Raw genomic sequence first — 21062 nt, 5'->3', positions numbered from 1 at the left:
CCTCTACTTAACTCCTCCCAGACTCACCAAACCTCCAAATTTAATAACCCATCAGCTTCAATTTGTACTATCTATATGCTTCTGAGGGTGAGGGCAGCTCCTGGAACATGGTCAACATTGAGTCTTCCTTCAGAAGCCATCTACTGTTCAAAGCTCCCCCGTTGGGCATGGGCTCACGAGCCCCTTCCATGCTAGAATCTTGACTGTCTCTACACGAGTTCATGAGATCATTGGTTTTAACGTGTACAGTCTTTCTGCCAGACCTCTAATACATGGTGGTCTCTAAGCTTTGGGAATGTGTGTGTGCGTGTGTGTGTGTAAGTGTGCACGCACATGCAAGTATGACATAAACCTGACTCATTTGTAATTGAGCACTTCATAGTCACCTATTCTCTGCACTGTGAGCACTTGTGAGCTTCTGTTTTAACTCTCTTCTTCTGCACAGAGAAACTTCTGTGATGCAGTCTGAAAGCTGCACCAACCCCAGTACTCCTACCCTCAAGCTGTGTTGTTTTAGTAGAAACACTTTTATTTTCAATGTGTATGGGTATTTTTTCTGCATGTACATGTATGTGCTTGGTACCTGTGGAGGCCAGAAGAGGATGCCTAATTTTTAATTGTCTGGAACTGGAGTTCTAGATGGTTGTGAGCTTCCATGTGGGCACTGGGAATTGAAGAGCAGCCTAAATCTGAGCTCCTATACTACTTTTAAATTTTAAGTTTGGACCTGAAAAGATCTCTCAGCAAGCAAAAGCTTTTATGAAACTAAGTTCAATACCTAGAATCCATGTAAAAGTGTAAGGAAAGAGCCTCCACAAAATTGTCCTCAGACTTCCATTGTCATCCACTGTAGCCCCCCCCCAGAATAAATAATTAAAATTTAATTTGGAACTCTTGATTTTCCTCCCAAATACTTTTGCTCTTGGTAGTTTAGATAAATGTGGGAATTATTGAAATTCTTCTGTGCTATCAGAATCCTAACCTTTTAACATAAATTTATATTTGTTATTATTGTGTGTTTTGTTTTATGTCTGATGTTTTGGTCTTGGTCTTAGCCTCCACAGCATAGCAAATACAAAACATACATGTGTCGAGATATGAAACAGAGGGGAGGATGCCCTCGTGGGGCCAGCTGTACATTTGCACACTCACAAGAAGAACTGGAAAAGTAAGTATGAAAACCATGGGACATAGGCTTTGGGATAAGGAATAATACAAAAAGAATCATCGCATTCTCTTCAGTGCATAAGAAACCTTTATGAATTAAACACTCTCTCTCTCTCTCTCTCTCTCTCTCTCTCTCTCTCTCTCTCTCTCTCTTTAAATTTGGGGCCTGGTTGAGACAGGGTTTCTCTGTGTAGCTCTGGAGCCTGTCCTGGCACTCACTCTGCAGACCAGGCTGTCCTCCAGCTCACAGAGATCCGCCTGCCTCTGCTTCCTGAGTGCTGGGATTAAAGGTGTGCACTACCACCACCTGGCAAATTAAAAGTTTCTTGTTTTTTGTTTTTTTTTTTTTTTTTTAGTTTTTATTGCATTGTCATAAATGGGAAGCTATTTTTTACCATTAAGTAGATATCAAAATGAGTCATTTCCACACAAATTTCTAATACGTTTTAACAATTTTAACTGATTTTTACTAAGGGCATAATATATTTTTAGTTGAAACATTTGTTTTTCATATAGATTTCGTAAAATGAACAAACGTCTGGTTCCCAGAAGACCTCTGAGTGCGTCTTTGGGTCAACTTAATGAGGTGGGCCTGCCTTCAGCACCTATACTTCCTGATGAAAGTGCAGTGGACTTGTCCAGCAGGAAACCGCCTGCACTACCAAATGGAATTGTGTCAGGGGGCACAGTGACACAGCTGATTCCACGTGGGACAGACCCCAGCTATGATTCTAGTCTGAAGCCAGGGAAGCTGGACCACCTGAGCAGCAGTGCTCCTGGGTCCCCTCCTGACCTGTAAGTCTTCACGGGAAAAGAAATGTTCAGTTCTAAAGAAAGTGCTTATTGGGTTTTGTTTTTTCTTCTGTTTTAAGTCAAAGTCTGTCCTTTACCCCACTTCATAGCCAAAGATGAGCTTGAAAATGTGATTCTCTAGCTCCCAGGTACTGGAATTGCAGGCAGGCATGCAGCGCAACGTGCTGCTATGTTGTGATGGGGAATGAACCCAACAACTGAGCTACATCCCAGCCCAAAAATGTACATAGATTGTTTGTTTGTTTTGTTTTGTTTTTTGAGACAGGGTTTCTCTGTAGCTTTGGAGACATGATTTTTTTTAAAAGGAAGGATATTTTTTTTTCTTAATTTGTAGAAGAGGTTAACATTTGAATATATCCGTTTTCCAGATACTGGCAGTCTTTTTATGTGAAACATTTAATGTACATTAAAAGAATATTTTAGAGTCTTTAAATTTGTCTTGTATAATTTTGTTTCCTTAGGCTGGAATCTGCCCCTAAGAATATTTCTGCCTTACCTGTGAATCCACATCCTGTACCTCCAAGGGGACCAACAGATCTGCCTCCCATGCCTGTTACCAAACCAATTCAGATGGTACCTCGAGGTTCTCAGTTATATCCACCACAACAAGCGGATGTTTATTATCAGGATCCTCGAGGAACTGCCCCAGCGTTTGAGCCAGCACCTTATCAGCAGGGTAATGTCTTTCATTTAAGTCACTCAGGTTTATCATACAGGTAAAAAGGATAAAGCTATCAGTTATAGACTGGATTAACATTTACCGAGCAAATATATTGAATAAACCTGACCAAGAATGAAAAAGAAGTATGTAGTGAATGCAAACTAAATTGGTTTCTGTCTTAGTTAGGGTTACAAACACCATGACTAAAAAGCAAGTTGGGGAGGATTTTATTTGGCTTACACTTCCACACTGCTATTCATCACTGAAGGAAGTCAGGAGAGGAACTCAAATAGGGCAGGATGCTGGAGGCAGGAGCTGATGCAGTGGCTTTAGAAGGGTGCTGCTTACTGGCTTGCTCCCTATGGCTTCCTCAACCTGGTTTTTTTTTTTTTTTTTATATATATATATAGAACCCAGGACCACCAGTCCCAGGATAGAACCACCCACAATGGGCTGGGCCCTCCCTCATTGATCACTAATTAAGAAAATGGCTTACAGCCAGGCCTAGTGGTGCATGCCTTTAATCACAGAACTTAGGAAGAAGAAGCAAGTGAATCTCTTGAGTTTGAGGCCATCCTGGTCTGCAGAGTATGTTCTGGGACAGCCAAGGTTATTATGCAATGAAACCCACTCTTGGAAAAATGAAAAGAAAGAAAATGCTTTACAGCGAGATTTTATGGAGGCATTTTCTCAATTAAGGTTTCCTCCTTTCAGATCTCTCTAGTTTATGTGTCAAGTTGATGTTAAGACTAGATAGTAGTTTCCTTCTTTTCAGTTATCAATATTGGCCTTGTAATATATCTGAAACAGTTCTGCATACGAACCTTTAGAGCAGCAGTTCTCAACCTGTGAGTTATGACCCCTTTGGCAAACTTCTGTCTCCAAAAAGATTTACATTACCATTCATAATTGGAGCAAAATTACAGTTGTATAGTAACAGTGAATATAATTTTATGGTGGGGATCACCACATCATGAAGAACTGTATTAAAGGATTGCAGCATTAGGAAGGTTGAGAACCACTGCTCTGGAGGTTCTGTAGTGTAGAGTCAGCCTTATAGTAAAGAATAGCTTACTGTGTTGGTATATGCCTTTGATCCCAGCACTGAGGCAGAGTAAGAAAAGATGAAAGGGAATGCTAAAATTTCAAACTAAAGTATTGGCTCTATCATAGACAGGGTATTGTTTCTTTTTAATGGTTATAAACCAGTTTTCCTATCTTCCTTTCCTCTCTTTCCTTTCTTTTTAATGGTAATAAAGTATCTTTCCTGTCTTATTTTTCTTGTAGGCTTTCACCTTTATGGCACATGTCAGCTCTACATGTGAATTTTTATAGTTTTGCTAATGCTTATTTATTGTTTTAGTTTTGTTTTGAGAAAGAGTTGCTTGCAGTGTATATACCAAGTAGTGGTAGCTCACACCTTTAATCCTAGCACTTGGGTGGCAGAGGCAGGGTGATCTCTGAGTTTGAGGTTAGCTTGGTATACAAACTCCATACAGAAACCTTGTCTGGGGTTTTAAAAAAAAAAAAAAAAACGAAAAAGAAAAAGAAGAATTCACTGGCCTTGAATCATGAGGATCCTTTTGCCTCACCCTCCTGACTGCTGGGATTACAGGCACCCAACATAAGAATAGATTTTAATTGATATAACATGATTGATAGTAGTTATAAAAGAATCTGACTTGAGCCGGGCGTTGGTGGAGCATGCCTTTAATCCCAGCACTCGGGAGGCAGAGGCAGGTGGATCTCTGTGATTTCGAACCAGCCTGATCTACAAGAGCTAGTTCTAGGACAGCCTCCAAAGCCACAGAGAAACCCTGTCTCGAAGAAAAAAAAAAAAAGAATCTGACTTGATTTTTATCTTCTGAAAAAATCCTAATTGTTTTTGTTCAGGCATCCAGTGTGTAATGTTATACTGTATCAGGAAGAGTTCAGTTAAAGAAAAGAGAAATCTATATAGCTATATTAAACATAAACATATTGGTGGAAGTACTAGGGGAGCAAGCTTAACTAGGTCTTTAGAAAATGAATCCTAGAAAAGCATAGCTGGTGTGGAGAGCAGAAACAAAACCTTTGGTCTTAAGTGGTGGTTCCAAGTGAAAGACCACCTCAGTTGTCTCAAGAACTCTAGAGTGGTGGTGGCACCTGCCTTTAATCCCAGCACTTGGGAGGCAGAGTCCCTCCTCTATGTCCACCTTCCCTCCTCTATGCTGGGAATTTTTTTTTCCCAGCTGGAGCTTGTTCAGGTCTTGTGCATGCTGTGTAATGAACAGTAGACCTGTGGCATATCACATCTAGTACTTAATAGTTTAAATTGTAACTCTACAGTAGCAGGGCCTGGTAGAGCAGGCCTATTAATTCCAGCTACTGAGGAGCCTGAGGCAGGAGGAGCTCAAGTTCTAAACATGCCTGGGCAACAGAGTGAGTTTGGTGCTAATCTGGGCAGCTTCAGAATACCCTGTCTAAAATGAAATATTTAAAAAGGGGTTAAGAATCTAGCTCTGTAATAAAGCGCTTGACCATTATGCATGCAGTCTTGAATATAAAAAATCTAAAGAAGAAAAACTAAAGTAGAACCTGAGCATAAAGGATCCTTGTGAAATGTACTTTTTTTTTTTAAAAAAAAAAATTCCAGGCCCGGAAAGATGTCTCAGAGGTTAACAGCACTATCTGCTCTTCAATTCCCAGCCACCACATCGTGTCTCACAACCATCTATAATGAGATCTGGTGCCCTCTTTTGACAGGCAGGCAGAACAGTGTATACATAATAAATAAGTCTTTTTTTTTTTTTTTTTTAATTTTTAAAAAAATTTCCAGTGACTATATTGCATTAGGACAAACCAGAAGAAAGTGTTAATTTACTATTTTAGATGATATGTAGATTGCTTTTCCATTTATTTTCATTAGTTATTTGGAAGAAGAGATTTCCCTGGGATTGAATTTAGGGTTCTAATGTGAGTTTTCTTGGGCTGGCTAGGTCCCGCCACTGCTTCAGCCCCAAATGATTACACAGATGCTATAATTATGAAACTGTTGGCGCTGGCTATGGCTTCTCATTGGCTAGCTCTGTCTAAATTATTAACCCATTACTAAGTATTTCCACGTGGTCTCATCTTACCAGAGAAAAGGTTGGAGCCTCTTACTCTGTTGGGGTCTACTCGAGTCTGCTCAGCATCTTTTCAGAGAAGAGAAGACAGTGACTTCCTGTTTGTCCCTACTTTTATTCCAATTCTGCCTAGCTACATTACTTCCTGCCTGGCCAATCAGCCAATTAGTGTTTTATTCATTATCCAATAAGAGAAACATATACACAGAAGGACTTTCCCCATCACAGGGTCTTGCCAGTTCCAAGCAAACACTACCACTGAGCTGTGCTCCTGATCCTAAGGATAGTATTTGCTTGCTAATTTTCATGAAGCTAACCTAAGTAAACAAGTAAGCTTATATAGAAAAGCACATGTGCTCACTCTTGTTCTGGGTTCCTCTTTTGTATTATACAGGTATGTACTATCCTCCACCACCATGTGTGTCCCGCTTCGTAAGACCTCCACCATCTGCTCCTGAACCTGGTCCTCCATACTTGGATCATTATCCACCCTACCTCCAAGATCGTGTCATAAACTCTCAATATGGCACACAGCCACAACAGTACCCACCTATGTACCCACCTCACTATGATGGCCGTCGTGTATACCCTGCTCAATCTTATACAAGAGAGGAGATTTTCCGGGAAAGCCCCATACCCATTGAGATTCCACCTGCAGCAGTACCATCCTATGTGCCCGAGTCCAGAGAGCGATACCAACAGGTAGAGGGTTACTACCCAGTGGCTCCTCATCCAGCTCAGATCAGACCTTCATACCCCAGGGTATGCTGTATTTTTTTTACTTATTACATAAACATAATTTATATTTATGAACATTCATATTTTGCTATGGTAATTACCTTTTTGCTTCTTATATGAAAACATCTTTCTTTTTTTAAAATGATGTATTTATTATGTGTCCATTGATCTGCCTACAGGCCAGAAGAGGGACCGGATCTAAATTATAGATGGTTGTGTGAACCACTATATAGTTGCTGGGAATTGAACTCGGGACTTCTCTAAGAGGAGCCCTCTAAGAGGAGCCAGAGCTCTTAACCTCTGGCCACCTCTCCAGCCCCCAAAACATTTATTTCTTAAATAATTTTTAGAAATTTTTCATTTTTTGTCTATGTATGTATAATATGTGTGTGTGTGTGTGTGTGTGTGTGTGTGAGAGAGAGAGAGAGAGAGAGAGAGAGAGAGAGAGAGAGAGAGAGAGAGAGAGAACACACTCTGGTCATAAAACATAAGTGGAAGCTTCACTAGTCTAAACATTGTTAGTTTGTGTCTATAGGAAATTTGGAAGATCTTAGAGTTTGGGTTGGCTTTCTTTTGTTTTTCTTATTTTCTTTAGTGTTGATATTTCTGGATGTTAAGATGGGCATACATTATGCTTCTGATTTAAATACATAACATGTGCTGAAATTGTTGGTCAATTTTAAATAATCTTTCAATTTTTAGGAGCCTCCTTATAGTCGGCTTCCTCCTCCCCAGCCCCATCCTAGTCTGGATGAGTTACATCGTAGACGGAAGGAAATAATGGCCCAACTCGAGGAAAGAAAGGTTATCTCTCCACCTCCTTTTGCGCCTTCACCAACATTGCCTCCTGCATTCCATCAAGAGGAAGTAAGCATATCATTTTTAATCCTACTTAATAATTTTATCATTGTCATTTAGCCTGTTAAAGAGATAATGAGAGCAGAGTAGTTGGTTGTGGTGCAGGAGGCAGAGGCAGGCAGATCTGAGTCTGAGGCCAACCTGGTCTAGGGAGTTCCAGGATGGCCAGGACTACCAGAGAAATCCTGTCTTGAAAAAAAAAAAAAAAGTGAAAGAAGGAAGGAAGGAAAGAGAGAGAGAGAGAATGAATCTGTTCCTGAGGAGATATTTATTGAGTTTTTAAATTATGAGGCTATTTTCTTTTTTTCTTCCAGAGATTATTGTTTTATTTTACATTTAGATCCATAACCCATTTAGAATTGGGTTTTAAGTAATATGTTAGAATCAAGGCCCCTTTTTCTTCTGTAAGGGTAGCTCATTGGCCCTATACCATTTAATGATTTGAGCATTGTTTTTTTCCCCTGTGTTTGGCAGTCAGCTTTGTTGAGATTACTTTTATTAGGGCTGGTGTGATGGTGCATATCTGTCATTCGGTAGAATACCGAAGCATAAGGGTTGTTATGTTTGAGGCCAGCCTGGTCTACATAGAGAGCAGCGCTGTCTCATTGATCTAGTTCTGTCCTTAGACTCGTACTGCATTTACTTATTTATTCATTCATTTTGTGGGGGTGGGGGTTCAGGGCAGTAGGTATGTGAGGATGGCTTGTAGGAGTCAGCTCCTTGGTTCCAAGGATCCAAACTTGGGTCATCAGAGGTGCACAGTGTGCTTCAGTTGAGCCATCTGGCTGACCCCTCATTCTAATGATGTCATTTTACTTAAGTCTTGACTTACTGGTATAGGATTTCCAGTATTGAATTCAACAGTAAATAAACATGTTGGGAGTTGGGGGGTAGTTAGTTCAATATTAATGTTATTTGACCAGCATGTGTGAGGCCTGGGGTTCAGTTCCCAGCACCTTTCAAGCAAAACAGAAACCCACAAAAGAATCAGCATGTTGATTTCTATAAGTTTTTATGAGGATTTATTGATGGATCAATTCTGGGTAGTATGGTAGTCACTAGACACCACGTGTGGTTGTTAAGTTCATAATATGTGTCTGATTCAAACTCAGATGTGGTGTGCTGAAAACATAAAAGATACACTAAATTTCTATGCACATAAAACACATACTAGATCCAAAGATTCAGTACCCAAAACTAAAATCTTGCATTCATTCTTTTTATTTGTTTTGCTTTTTGAGATGAGGTCTCACTATACAGCTCCTGGCTTGCCTGAAACTCACTTATAGACCAGATTGGCCAGAATTTACAGAAATCCACCTTCCTCTGTCTGAGTGATTAAATTAACAGCATAACCAATCCTGGCCTTTGTTAGTGTTTTTAACATCTTGGATATGAGATTAAATTAAATTTCACCGGTTTTTTTTTTCTCTTCTCTTGCTTGCTTGCTGACTTGTTTTTAGAGATGGGGCCTTTTGGGAGTTAGGCCAGCTGAGGCTGACCTCAAACTTATGGCAGTCCTGCTACAGCTTCCCAAGTCTTGGCATTACAGACCTTGGTCATTCTTTCTGTACAACACCTGCTTCTTCTACTTTTTTTTTTTTTTTAAGTATGGCTGCTAGAAAAATTTAAATTACATATATGGACCACATTTTATTTCTGTTGGACAGTGTTGCTGTAGGTCAATATTCAGAGAAACACACCTTTCTATCACCATGATGTACCCTTAATTTATTTGCATAACTGACTTCATTTGTTTGTTTTGAGGTAGGGTTTCTCTGTATAGATTTGGACCCTGGCCTTGAACTCAGAGTTCCGCCTGTCTCTGTCTCCCAGGTGCTGGGATTAAAAGGCTTGCACCACCACTTCCCAGCTGTATAACTGACTTTTTTAAATGTAATACTTTTTGAAAATTCATTTTTTTAAAATGTAATTTATTTGGGTCCAGCGAAGTGTGTCTAGAAGTCAGAGAACAATTGTTGGGAATTGGTTTTCTTTCTACTGTGGGTTCTGGGGACCATAATCAAGTCATCAGGCTGAACCTGCTGAGCCATCTTGCTAACCCTCAATTGCTGTTTTTTATTGAAAGTATGCACAGGAATGTCATTACCTTTTTAAAAGAATTAGATTTTTGTTTACTGATTCATCTATTCAACAGGTGTGCTAAATTTCCTTCTTAATTCAAGTATTGGTTGTGACCTAGTTTATAATCACCTCCTTTTTCCTTTTCAGTTTTACACATTTTCTTATCTTGTTCTACAGTATAATGTTGAGTAAGAGTGGTAATAGGTATTACTGGCTGTAGTCTTTGTGTAGAGAAAACTTTGGGTGATTCATCAGCATGGTTTTTACACTAGTGTTTTTGGTTTAAAAACAACAAGAACAAAAACTTACCAGATTAGAAGTCTGTTCCTAAATTGGTGGTGGTGGTGGTGCATGCCTTTAATCCCAGAACTGGAGAGGCAGAGGCAGGGAGATCTTTCTGAGTTGAAGGCCAGCCTGATCTACAGAGCAAGTTTTATAACAGCCAGGGCTGTTACACAGAAAAATCCTGTCTCGAAAAACCAGAAAAACAAAGTCTCTTGCCATAGTTTTTAAATAATGGAGACAGAAATTAAGATGTATTTTAATGCAGTAATAAAACAACAGTATGGTTTAAAAAAAATAGGCAATGCGTGCAAATGAGGATAGACAGTAAAACTTAAAGAAGGGATGCTTGGGTTATGTACCATAATTTTGAGCATTTCATTTATGTTTCTATAAAATAGTGCTAATAGATTTGGTTTGGTTTGGGGTGTTTTGAAACAGAATCTCATACTGTGTTGTGCCCAAACCCAAAATCACCAAGAGACCTGATCTAATGTAAAAGCAAAGTCTTTAATTTTACAACTTAATGGGGTTGCCATCTCCCCCTCCATCTCCCCCCCCCCCACACACACACACACACACACACGAGCCAGGGTATAGCAAGGGAAGTGTCTTGGGTCCGCTAGTTGTATAACAACACTCTCAGGATTGGTACACATCCACACCTGGGCAACCTGTCCTGTGTTGATTGGTCAACTGCAGCTGCAGGAAGGTTGCTATGCCTAGAAGCCCTCCCAGGGTCGTGGCTATGCTCTGCATTCCATTGTTACTGGTAAAGCACATCCAGAGCCCGCCAGATAATTGATTGATTTCTTGCCACGTGGAGGGTATCTAGCTTCCTAGTGACTAGGGCAAGGTTGGGAGCTCAGTCGGGGCCTTTGTCTTGCTGGGTCTTTTCTGCAGCCTGTCATGGCTGCCAAAGCAGGGGCCTGGATGAAGGTCTGGGGCCTTCAACTTGACCCTGGGTTCACCTTAAATTCACTTTGTAGCTCAAGGTGGCCTCACACTCAGGGTCTCCTGCCTCAGCTTCCAAGTGCTGGGATTATAGGCGTAAACAATTGTACACAGCAAAACATTGCTTATAGCTGTCATGAGTGTGTGTTGTCCTCATTTATTCATTTCTGATACTAATATTTATTCATTGCTTAGTCGCTTTTAATTTATCATTTTTATGTCTTTTAATTAGACAACTTGAGCTGCGAATGTAGCTATGTTGGTAGAGTATTTGCCTAGCATGCACAGATCTTTGGATTCCATCCATAACACCTTGGGCAAGGAGACAAGAGGATCAAAAGTTATAGGTCATCCTTGGCTAGATAACAAGTTTGCAGCCACTCTGGGATACATGAAACCTTGTCTCATACTTTAATTCATAATGAACATAATTCATCTAATATAGTTGGAGTACAGATTTTTTTCAAGTCAAATAATATGTGTAAAGAATATGTTTTATGACAGATGTGGTGGTGCAGAGGCAATGGCAGTTGGATCTCTGTGAGTTCGAGACTAGCCTGGTCTACAAAGGGATTTCCAGAACAGCTAGGGCTGTTACAAAGAGGAAACCCTGTCTCGGAAAAACAAACAAACAAACAAACAAAAAGAATGGTTTATATTCTTTATATGTAGAATTATGCGTCTAAACAATATTACTAATGGACAAGCCATATATAATAAAAAATGAAAGTTGGAAAATGAAAGCTCGGTGTTGTGGTACATGCCTGTAGTCTCCCCACTTAAGAAGTTGGAGCAAGAGTATCTGAAAACAGTCTGGGCTACATGTATCAAGATTCTGTTTCAAAACACAGCAAACTGAAGGTTATTGTTTGTATGCAGCAAATAGTAATTTCTTTAATGTATGAAGGTAATCTAAGTAGAAGTTCATAGTGACTATCTTTCTAGAGTTCTGGGATTAATAACATGCTAGCCATGTCTGGCTAGCTCTATATTTAGACTTTCATTCTGATCATAAGCAGCCTACATATAGTTGTACTAAATTCATACTTTACAGAAATGCATGACATAGAAAGATCAACTGACAGTTTTGTTATGTATTTCAACTTTTTTTAAAATGTGTGTGAGCACATTTAGTGTGTGTTTGTTTTTGTGGATTACTTTCCTTTGCTTAACTTGGATGTTCATACTGATGTGCACTTATCTCATTCGCTTTTGTAGCTGCATGATATATAACATTCAGGTGGAAGAGCATACTTTATAGGTGGTATTGTGCTTTAAAAATTATCTGTTCTACATGAGATAGTATCTATAAAAGGACTGAAAATGTTAAGCATTATAGAATTGTAAATGTTGCAGTTTAATAAAAAAAAATACATCGGCTAATAAAAAAAAAAATACATCGGCCTTGCAACGGGTTGTTACTTGATAACCACAGTACTTCAGTCTTGGATGAGGCATCTTACCCTTTTATTTAATCAGCCACAGGGCCAGAGTGCATTCTGGAAACAGGAAACACTACTATTGAAGAAACATCAGGAAAGTGTTACTGCATCACTATGATAGAGCATCTGAGATGTTTAGAATGGTCTCGTTTACCTCAGGTGTTAGTTCCTAAGGCTCTCTTGGGACAATCTAGCAAATGTGTGGCATGGTATATGCTTACTTAGATGTTTACTTCATCTAATATAGTGAATAAAATGCTGAACAAACCTCTTAAGATCCTAGCTTGATTAACTGAAGAATATTGAAATACTTCCTTTTTTTTTCACTGCTAATAACAAATATGATGGCTACAATAATCTTCACACTTTTCAGTATATAAAAATGTATTCTGACACTTAATCAAATAACTATCATTATATTGCTTCAATTTGATGTTCTGAGAAGTTCCCTGCTTTCCCTGTTTTGTTAACTCATAGACCCACTTCCTATTTTCTTTTTTCCCCCTTTCCATCTATAGTTTTTGGATGAAGAATTCAAGGTAGCTGGGAAGTACAAAGCAAATGATTATAGCCAGTATTCACCTTGGTCATGTGATACCATCGGCTCCTACATTGGAACCAAAGATGCAAAACCCAAAGATGTGGCAGCAGGGAGTGTGGAAATGATGGTATGTGTAATGGCGAAGCCATAATTAATACAAATCTAGGTGCATAAATCCTCATCTACTAAAGGCTAGGGACAAACGTTTGAGTTTTGCTTTATTTTATTTATTATCTACTATATATCATTTTAGGTAGCAATTTCCCAGCAATTGTTCATAACCCAAGTTAAATAATTTTACTCATTAAATCAACCCTAGATTTCAGGGTGGAGATATGATTCATTGATTAAGAGCATATTGCTATTGCAGAGAACCTGAGGTTTGTTTTTGGTTTGTTATTGTTCTTTTGTTTAAAGATCCATTTATTTTCACTTTTATGTGTATGAATGTTTAGCCCACATGCATGTATATGCACCATGTGTGTGCCTGTTGGATCCCCTGAACAGGGATTACAGATGGTTGTGAGCAACCATGTGGGTGCTGGGAATTGAACCCAGGTTCTTTACAAGTACAACGTATGCTCTTGACTACTGAGCCACCTCTCCAGCCCTTCCCCCCCCCCAATTTATTACTTTGTATGTATGGATGTTTTGTCTGCATGTATGTCTGTGCACTAGGTGCCTGTCTGGTGCCTAAGGTCAGAAGAGGGCATTGGATCTCTTAAAACTAGAGTTATAAATAGTTGTGAGCCCATGTGGGTACTAGGAATTGAACTTGCATGCTCTAGAAGAACAGCCAGTGCTGCTAACTGAGCCATCTCTTTGGCCCCAGATGATTCAGTGCCCTCCTCTGGCCTCTGTTGGTGCACTCATAACCCACACACAGATGTACAAAGACACATAATTAAAATAATCTGCCAGCAATGGTATTTTGAGATTTTAATCTCAGCACCCAGGAGCCAGAGGCTGGTGGGTCTGTGAGTTCAAGGCCAACCTGGTCTACATAGCCAGGGATATATAAAGAGACCCCCACCTCAAAAAAAAAATCAAAATAATAAGTTATTTTTTTTTATTTAAAGATTTTGTATTTATTTACCAAGTAAATTAATTAAAACTAAAAGTCTGTAGTTTAAACCAGCTTGAACTAGAAAATAAGTATTGCTTGGATCAGAAAGTCAGGTTAAACTCATTTGCAGTTTAAGTATTTACTTATTTGCTATTTGGGGATAACAAAAAGCTATTTGGGGACTGCAAAAGCCTTGTGCTCACACATCATCGTAATGTTTTAAAAAAAGACAGTGTCCTGTTTGAAGATTTTGGGAGTAAAAGGACTGTGTACTTGAAGTGTCTGGAGTGGCCCTTCCAAGGACCCCATAAATGTGAATGATGTATAACTTTGTAACCCTGAGAGATGGCTTGTGGTGGTCCTCACTTCTCTGTAGCCCAAGCAGGCCTTGACTTTCAGTCCTCCGTAGTCACTGAGATTATCAGCCTGAGTTGTGCTGTTTGTTGTGTTGAGTTTCTCATTTCTGTAAAAACTATTCTCACAAAAAAGAATATTTATTTTGGGGTTGTCTAGATAATCACCTTTAGCAAAATGTAACATTAAAGGCCCAGTGGTTTAAGTCCCTGCTATACAAGTCTGAGGACCCACATCAAATGGTGGGTGACTATCATCCTGACACTGGTGAACAGAGACAAGAAGAAACCAGGTGCATGCTTGTAGCCAGTCTAGCCAATCAGTAAGTTCCAGGTTCAGTGGGAGATACTAAAATAAAAAGCACATTGAAGGCTGGAGTGATGTCTCAGTGGTGTTCCCAGTACCCCCACACACTTGTACTATGGCACAAGTGTGTATGCACCTACACAATAAATAAATAGACACTTACTTGCTTTTTAAAAGCATGTTAATTTTTCTTTTTTAGGAATATGTACACACCGAGGAATTCCTTAATTTATGTGTGAAAACTATTTTTTGGTTAAAAAGAATTTTTGTTTTGTTTTTTCGAGACAGGGTTTCTCTGTGGCTTTGGAGGCTGTCCTAGAACTAGCTCTTGTAGACCAGGCTGGTTCGATCTCAGAGATCCACCTGCCTCTGCATCCCTAGTGCTGGGATTAAAGGAGTGTCCCACCAATGCCCGACTAAAAAGAAAATCTTAATTGAGTCAAAATTGTTGTTTAGCTTATAATAGTTGCTATGAGCATATAAGATCCTGGAATTCATTGTATTTAGTTTTTTAGATTTTTTTAAATGAGAAATAATATAGGTATGTAGCTAATAAGCCAAGGTATAATGTATCTATTCTTATGTTTCAGTATTTTACATATTAATTGTCCCTCCCCCTTTCATTTTTACAAATAAAACTTTGTAAAAGTAGTTAACCTTCCTAATTTCATTTCTCCTTTACTCCTCTCCTTTAGTAAATAACCTTTAACCTGACTTTAATGCTTATTTTTTGGTACACGCATACGCGCACACTGTTTTCCTGGATTGCCCAGGGTGGCCTTAAATAAAGTACCCCTCTTCTATCAGTCCACTGAGTAGCTGGGACTATAGGCAGGTACTACTATGCTCAACTACTACTTGTTTCTTTTTGAGACCGAACCTCACTTGAGTTTTCAGGTTGGTTTGGAATTCATTGTGTGTAGCACAAGATAATTTCAGACTTGTGGTATGCTGGCCTTCCTTCCTACTGATTTGTGTAGATTTTCATAGATAATGTTTACTTAGCTGGCTAGATAAAATCAACTGATGACAGTCCATAGAGAGAAAAAAAACAATAAAATAAAAAACCCCACGGGGACTGTGAGAGGGACACAGCTAGGCCCTGGGCTCAGTTCCCAGCACCACATAAGATGAAATTAAATTTAAGCAAAGCTTTTTTCTGTGGACTACAATTAGCAAAATATATGCTTCTATACTACAAGAAGTCTTTCACTGGAACAAGCTAAAGTAGAATAATGAAAGGTGCTTTCCAGAGGACTGTCACACTGAAATTAATAGCAAAGTAAGATGAATTTCTTTACATTAGTAAACAATCACAAAATTGCTAACCTAGTGTAGATACCATGAAAAAAAATTTTCCAAATATGTGAAAGAAGTGGTAATAGTAGTTCTTAAGCATTGGTGTGTGGGTCAGGCATATAGCTTAGTAGTAAAGTGCTTAGGAATAGGTGGATCTATCATTTATTATCATCTGTCTGTACATAAATTTGGTCATGTAGTTCTTACTGTAATCTAAAAGCAATGTTTTATGACAGCCAAAGACAAATAAAGACTTATTCTTAGTAATAAGAGCATCATATTGCTATTAACCTCTCTACAGAGGTAGTGGAAATTATTCTAGACAGAATCTCATTTTTGCTTTTTGTCAGAATGTAGACAGTAAAGGAATGAGAGACCAGAGATTGGATCTTCAGAGAAGAGCAGTGGAAACTAGTGATGATGACCTCATCCCATTTGGAGACCGACCAACAGTATCTCGGTTTGGTGCCATCTCTAGAACATCCAAAACACTGTATCAGGGTGCTGGTCCAATGCAGGCCATGGCGCCACAGGGAGCACCCACAAAACCTATTAGCATTTCAGGTAAGAATCCCAGAGTAGTATACATGACTCTCAGTGTACTTCTATTAGTGCTTTTTAAGAATTTTCAAGGCAATGGTTTTTAAACTTTTCTCTGTAAGAAAGCAATTATACATCAGGGAATTTTAGTTAAGTTAAAGTTAACTGTCTAAATATCAAGATTGCCTGAGGGGCTGAGTGTAGCTCTTGGTAGAGTGCATGCCTAATATACATGAAACCAAAGTCACATAAACCAGGTATTATGGCACATGCCAGTAATCCCAGCACTGGGGAAATGAAGGCAGACTATCAGAATGTTCAAGTTCATCCTTGGGTACATAGTGATTTTGAGGCTATTCTAGAATAGAGGCCCTGTCTCAAAAAAGAAGTAAGTTGCCTGTGGTTTTTGTCTTTAAATGACTTCATTGCTTTACTAAAATAATAGTATGAGATGGTGACTGATCAGATAGAGAATATCTGAGTTTGGATCCTCATTACCCATATAAATTTCAGACTTGTGTGGGCATGTGTTTATAATCCAGTGTTTTTGGAAGGTAACCCTGACATCAACCATCACCTCTATATTCAAACATTCATGTGCACACACTGAGAAAAATATATAAAAAAATATAGGCAGATAATTTTCTAGACAGATAGATATAAAAGTGCCTTTGATTTTCGATTATAGTACCATAGAAGATGAATCAAACATGTGAATTACATTCTACCATGTTAAACTGTCCACTTACAGATTACAGTCCATACGGAGCTCATGGTGGCTGGGGAGATTCTCCATACTCACCTCATCCAAACATACCTCCTCAGGGACACTTCATCGAGAGGTACAAGTCGTTCTCTTTACTTGTTATAAATACTTTAAAGCATTTATTTAGCTTTCCTTATTTTATTTTTGCTAGTAGTAATGATTTCACAAAATAAAACTTCAGAGTTTTACCTCACTATGATTTCTTTCTTACTAAAGGGAGAAAATGTCCATGGCAGAAGTGGTCAGTCATGGAAAACCCCTTCTGTCTGCTGAAAGAGAACAACTACGGCTAGAATTGCAGCAACTGAATCATCAGATCAGCCAACAGACCCAGCTACGTGGGCTAGAGGTACAGATCCACAGACACTTTCTACACTTTCTCTGTGGAGCTTTGGAGCCTATCCTGGCACTCACTCTGGAGACCAGGCTGGCTTCACAGAGATCCACCTGCCTCTGCCTCCCAAGTACTGGGATTGAAGGCATGCGCCACCAACGCCCAGCAAATGTGTAGCTCAGCAAATTTGCCTCCTTCAGCAAATCCTACCAGCATGCGCCACCACAACTGGCTACAGACACTTTTGTGTTGGGGGTTTTGCTGTAAAACCCAACTGTCCTTACACTCCTGATCTTCCTGTGTTGGCCTCCCTTAGTACTTATGGTGAGATTACAGTTGTTCAGCACTGCAACTATTTTGTGCCCCCAGTTTTGAAGGGTTTCCAAGTATTTTAAATTGGATTAAAAAAAATTTTTTTTTCCCCGGGCTGGAGAGATGGCTCAGAGGTTAAGAGCACAGGCTGCTCTTCCAGAGGTCCTGAGTTCAAGTCTCAGCAACCACATGGTAGCTCACAACCATCTGTAGTGAGATCTGGTGCCCTCTTCTGGCCTGCAGGTGTACATGCAGGTAGAACACTATATATAATAAATCTTTAAAAAAGAATCATTATGTGTATGTGTTTGGTGAGGGGGGTCTGGGGGTGTGCACATGAATAGTAGAGGTGCTTGAGGAAGATTCCATCTCAAGTCACAGGTGCTTGTAGGCATCCCCACATGGCTGCAGGGAGGAGAACTCAGGTCCTCCGCAAGAGCAGTATGTTTTCTTAACCACCAAACCACTTCTCCAGTCCCCTTAAATAGTAATTTTTGAGGTACAGTAAGCATAGGATTTTAAAGCTTTTGTTTGAGTGTTAGTATAGATATCCTTTTTCAAGAAATTCAGAACTAAATTTGCCATTGTCAAGGGATTTTGTTTGTTGTTTTTATTTTATGTGTAGTGGTGTTTTGCCTGCATGTATGTTTGTGTGAAGGTGTCAGGTCCCTGGAACTGGAACCATAGACAGTTTTAAGCTGCCATGTGGATGTTGGAAATTGAACCGGGTGCTCTTAACCATTGAGCTCTCTCTCCAGCCTCCATCATTGAGTTTTAGTAGAAAAAGTTACAGGATTTATGTCAGGGAAAATAACAATAAGAAAGATGTACATTTATAATTGACTTTTCTTCAAAATAAGGAAAATAATTACAGTATTTTTGGTCTTAGATAGATGACTACTGTTGTGGGTTTTTTGGGGGGAGGTGGGTTTTTTTGTTTTGTTTTTTGAGACAAGGTTTCTTTGGAGCCTGTCTTAGAACTTGCTCTGTAGACCAGGCTGGCCTGGAACTCACAGAGATCCTCCTGCCTCTGCCTCCCGAGACATGCACACATTCTTAAAATACATCTTTTAAAAATAAAACCATTTTTATTAAAATGCTACTAAAAAAGACCTTGTATTTATAGTAGGATCATTTTTATTGCAACATGTGACTGGTTTAGTGTGAATACTTGGGATGAGGCATTCTCTATATGGTGTGATGTGTGCTGAGTTATGCGTGTGCTTGGCTTTGTGCACTAGGCTGTTAATAACCGGCTGGTGTTACAGAGGGAGGTGAACACCCTGGCAGGTCAACCACTGCCCCCTCCACTGCCTCCAAAATGGCCTGGAATGATCTCAAGTGAGCAGCTAAGCTTGGAACTACATCAGGTGGAAAGAGAAATTGGCAAGAGAACCCGGGAATTGAGTATAGTAAGTGCTGATGTTGGGAAAGGAAGGGGAGGAAGGTGAAATGAATTCTGTGTGGCTCTAATTTAGAATCATCTGGAGTTGGTTCTTGGTACCCTGAAGAGTGACTAATATTTGTGGTAGTTCTCATAAAGATGAGTTGTCACCTGGTTGTATAATTCCTCTCTTAGTTCTTATTGTTTTGGATTTGTCCTTTTTCGTATACTTGGTTCTCTATTCTCATTTGGGGCAAACAGGTAATTAGAAATAGTAAAGATTCTGTTTAACATATGCATATGTGGAGCAGGGGGATGATGATTCATCTTTTGTACTTTTGTGTAACATTAAGATATATTTAATTCTGGGTGGTGGTGTGACACACCTTTGATCCCAGCATTTTGGGAGGCAGAGGCAGGTGGATCTCTGAGTTTGAGGCCAGTGTGGTCTACAGAGTGAGTTCCAGGACAGCCAAGAGCCAAGGCTACACAGAGAAACCCAAGATACATTTATACAATAAAATGCTAGTTTTTGTGGCCTGTAAGGTAATGATGACCTAGTTTTATAAAGGAGTTATAGCTTATATACTGTTCTCTGTGCCATTTTTTCAATATTAGTTTGTGGCATTTTACTAAGATAGTAACAAGGTAGGTTTACTGTTACGCTTTTATGTATACTCTCTGTCATCTCCCTGCTTGTTTTCTTGCTAATTCTAAATAAAACTAAGAATTTTCTTTTATCATCACTTTGTGCTATCTGTATTTGCTCTGTCCCATTAAACCACAGATTGCTGACTTTATTTCCTCTCCTTTTAAAGGAGAACCAGTGTTCTATGGACACGAAAAGCAAATTGGGTACAAGTAAGCAAGCAGAAAATGGGCAGCCAGAACCACAAAACAAAGTCCCAGCTGAAGACCTTACATTGACATTCAGGTAACGGGATACTTCTATAGTACTATTAACCATATATGTTTTTTATGTAGTGCAAAAAGAATGTGGATATATTGATTTTTCGAGACAGGGTTTCATCTATGTAGCTTTGGCTGTTTTGGAACTCAGTCTCTAGTCCAGGCTAGAGTCCAACTCACAGAGATCCACCTGCCTCCAGAGTGGTGGGATTAAACATGTGTACTGCCACCACTGCCCTGTAGGAGGAAAGAATATGTTTCTATTAAATATAGAAATGATAAAGCTTACCTCAGGAGTTGGGGTGGAATATAACCATGGGCACTGGAGAGGGTACAGTAGGAAAATAGGGTTTTGAGGCTGGTCTGGACTCCAAAGTGAGACCATTTCAACACATGTATGTATAAGACTAAGCACTTAACCAGGGTTGAATTATCTGCTAACAAATATGTTTTCTGATTACATTTCCTTCTTCTTGTTGTTTAAGTGTAGCTTTTGAATTAAAAAACATAATATAGGCATACTGTAAATTGGAATTTAGTAAATGATTAAAAGCCTACCCATCCCCCACTTTATTGTTATTTTTATTTTATTTTCATACTAGGTGCTGAACTCAGAGCCTCACAAATACTAAGCACACTTCATCACTGAGCTATATTCCAGGGACTCCTCCCCCATTTCAGTTATATCATAAAAATAAGCCACAGGTGAAAGAATATTTTAAAAGATACAAGTTTTTTAAAGCACCCAAAATTTTACCTGCCATCATTATCTTGCCTATCTGTTTATGACATTTAGCATTTAGCCTTGCCTAGTGTTCTGGGTAGATTTCAGGTTTTTTGTTAGTCTTTTGAGACAGAGGCATGCACTACCTTCCCTGTGCTATTCCCAGCCACATTTTTAATTTGCTCTCATAACATGCTAATTAATTTACTTTTTATCCTTATTTTCTTTGGCATCTTTGAGGTATTTGAATGTATAGTCCTATGTTGCCCTCCTCATGACCACAAATTTCTAATGTTACTGGGTGTGGTGGCACTTGCCTTTAATCCTGGCACTAACTGTGTTTGAGGCCAGCCTACTCTACATAGTGAGTTCCAAGGTAGTTAGGGCTATGTAGAAAGACCCTGTCTCAAACAAAACAAA

The 21062-nt window shown here is 39.2% G+C and overlaps 1 protein-coding gene across 3 annotated transcripts in view; it reads left to right on the top strand.

The window, feature by feature from the left end:
• Window positions 1-21062, top strand: part of Rc3h1 (ring finger and CCCH-type domains 1) — a 70901-nt gene that overhangs the window by 41712 nt on the left and 8127 nt on the right. Inside the window, exons 9-19 of one of the 3 annotated variants that reach the window (XM_027417250.2) lie at window positions 1056-1168; window positions 1684-1962; window positions 2442-2656; window positions 6143-6510; window positions 7189-7353; window positions 12626-12775; window positions 16024-16237; window positions 16965-17055; window positions 17196-17328; window positions 18894-19037; window positions 19828-19943. In XM_027417250.2, coding sequence (XP_027273051.1) covers window positions 1056-1168; window positions 1684-1962; window positions 2442-2656; window positions 6143-6510; window positions 7189-7353; window positions 12626-12775; window positions 16024-16237; window positions 16965-17055; window positions 17196-17328; window positions 18894-19037; window positions 19828-19943 — 1988 coding nt within the window. Of the gene's footprint in view, window positions 1-1055; window positions 1169-1683; window positions 1963-2441; window positions 2657-6142; window positions 6511-7188; window positions 7354-12625; window positions 12776-16023; window positions 16238-16964; window positions 17056-17195; window positions 17329-18866; window positions 19038-19827; window positions 19944-21062 lie in introns of all 3 variants that reach the window. The other 2 variants (XM_027417249.2, XM_027417252.2) reach the window with 2 other exon arrangements.

This window comes from Cricetulus griseus, chromosome 5 (assembly GCF_003668045.3).
Source record: "Cricetulus griseus strain 17A/GY chromosome 5, alternate assembly CriGri-PICRH-1.0, whole genome shotgun sequence".
NCBI classification, from domain to species: Eukaryota; Metazoa; Chordata; class Mammalia; order Rodentia; family Cricetidae; genus Cricetulus; species Cricetulus griseus.
The sequence above is the reverse complement of the archived record's forward strand: the minus strand, read 5'-3'. Positions and strand labels throughout refer to the sequence as shown.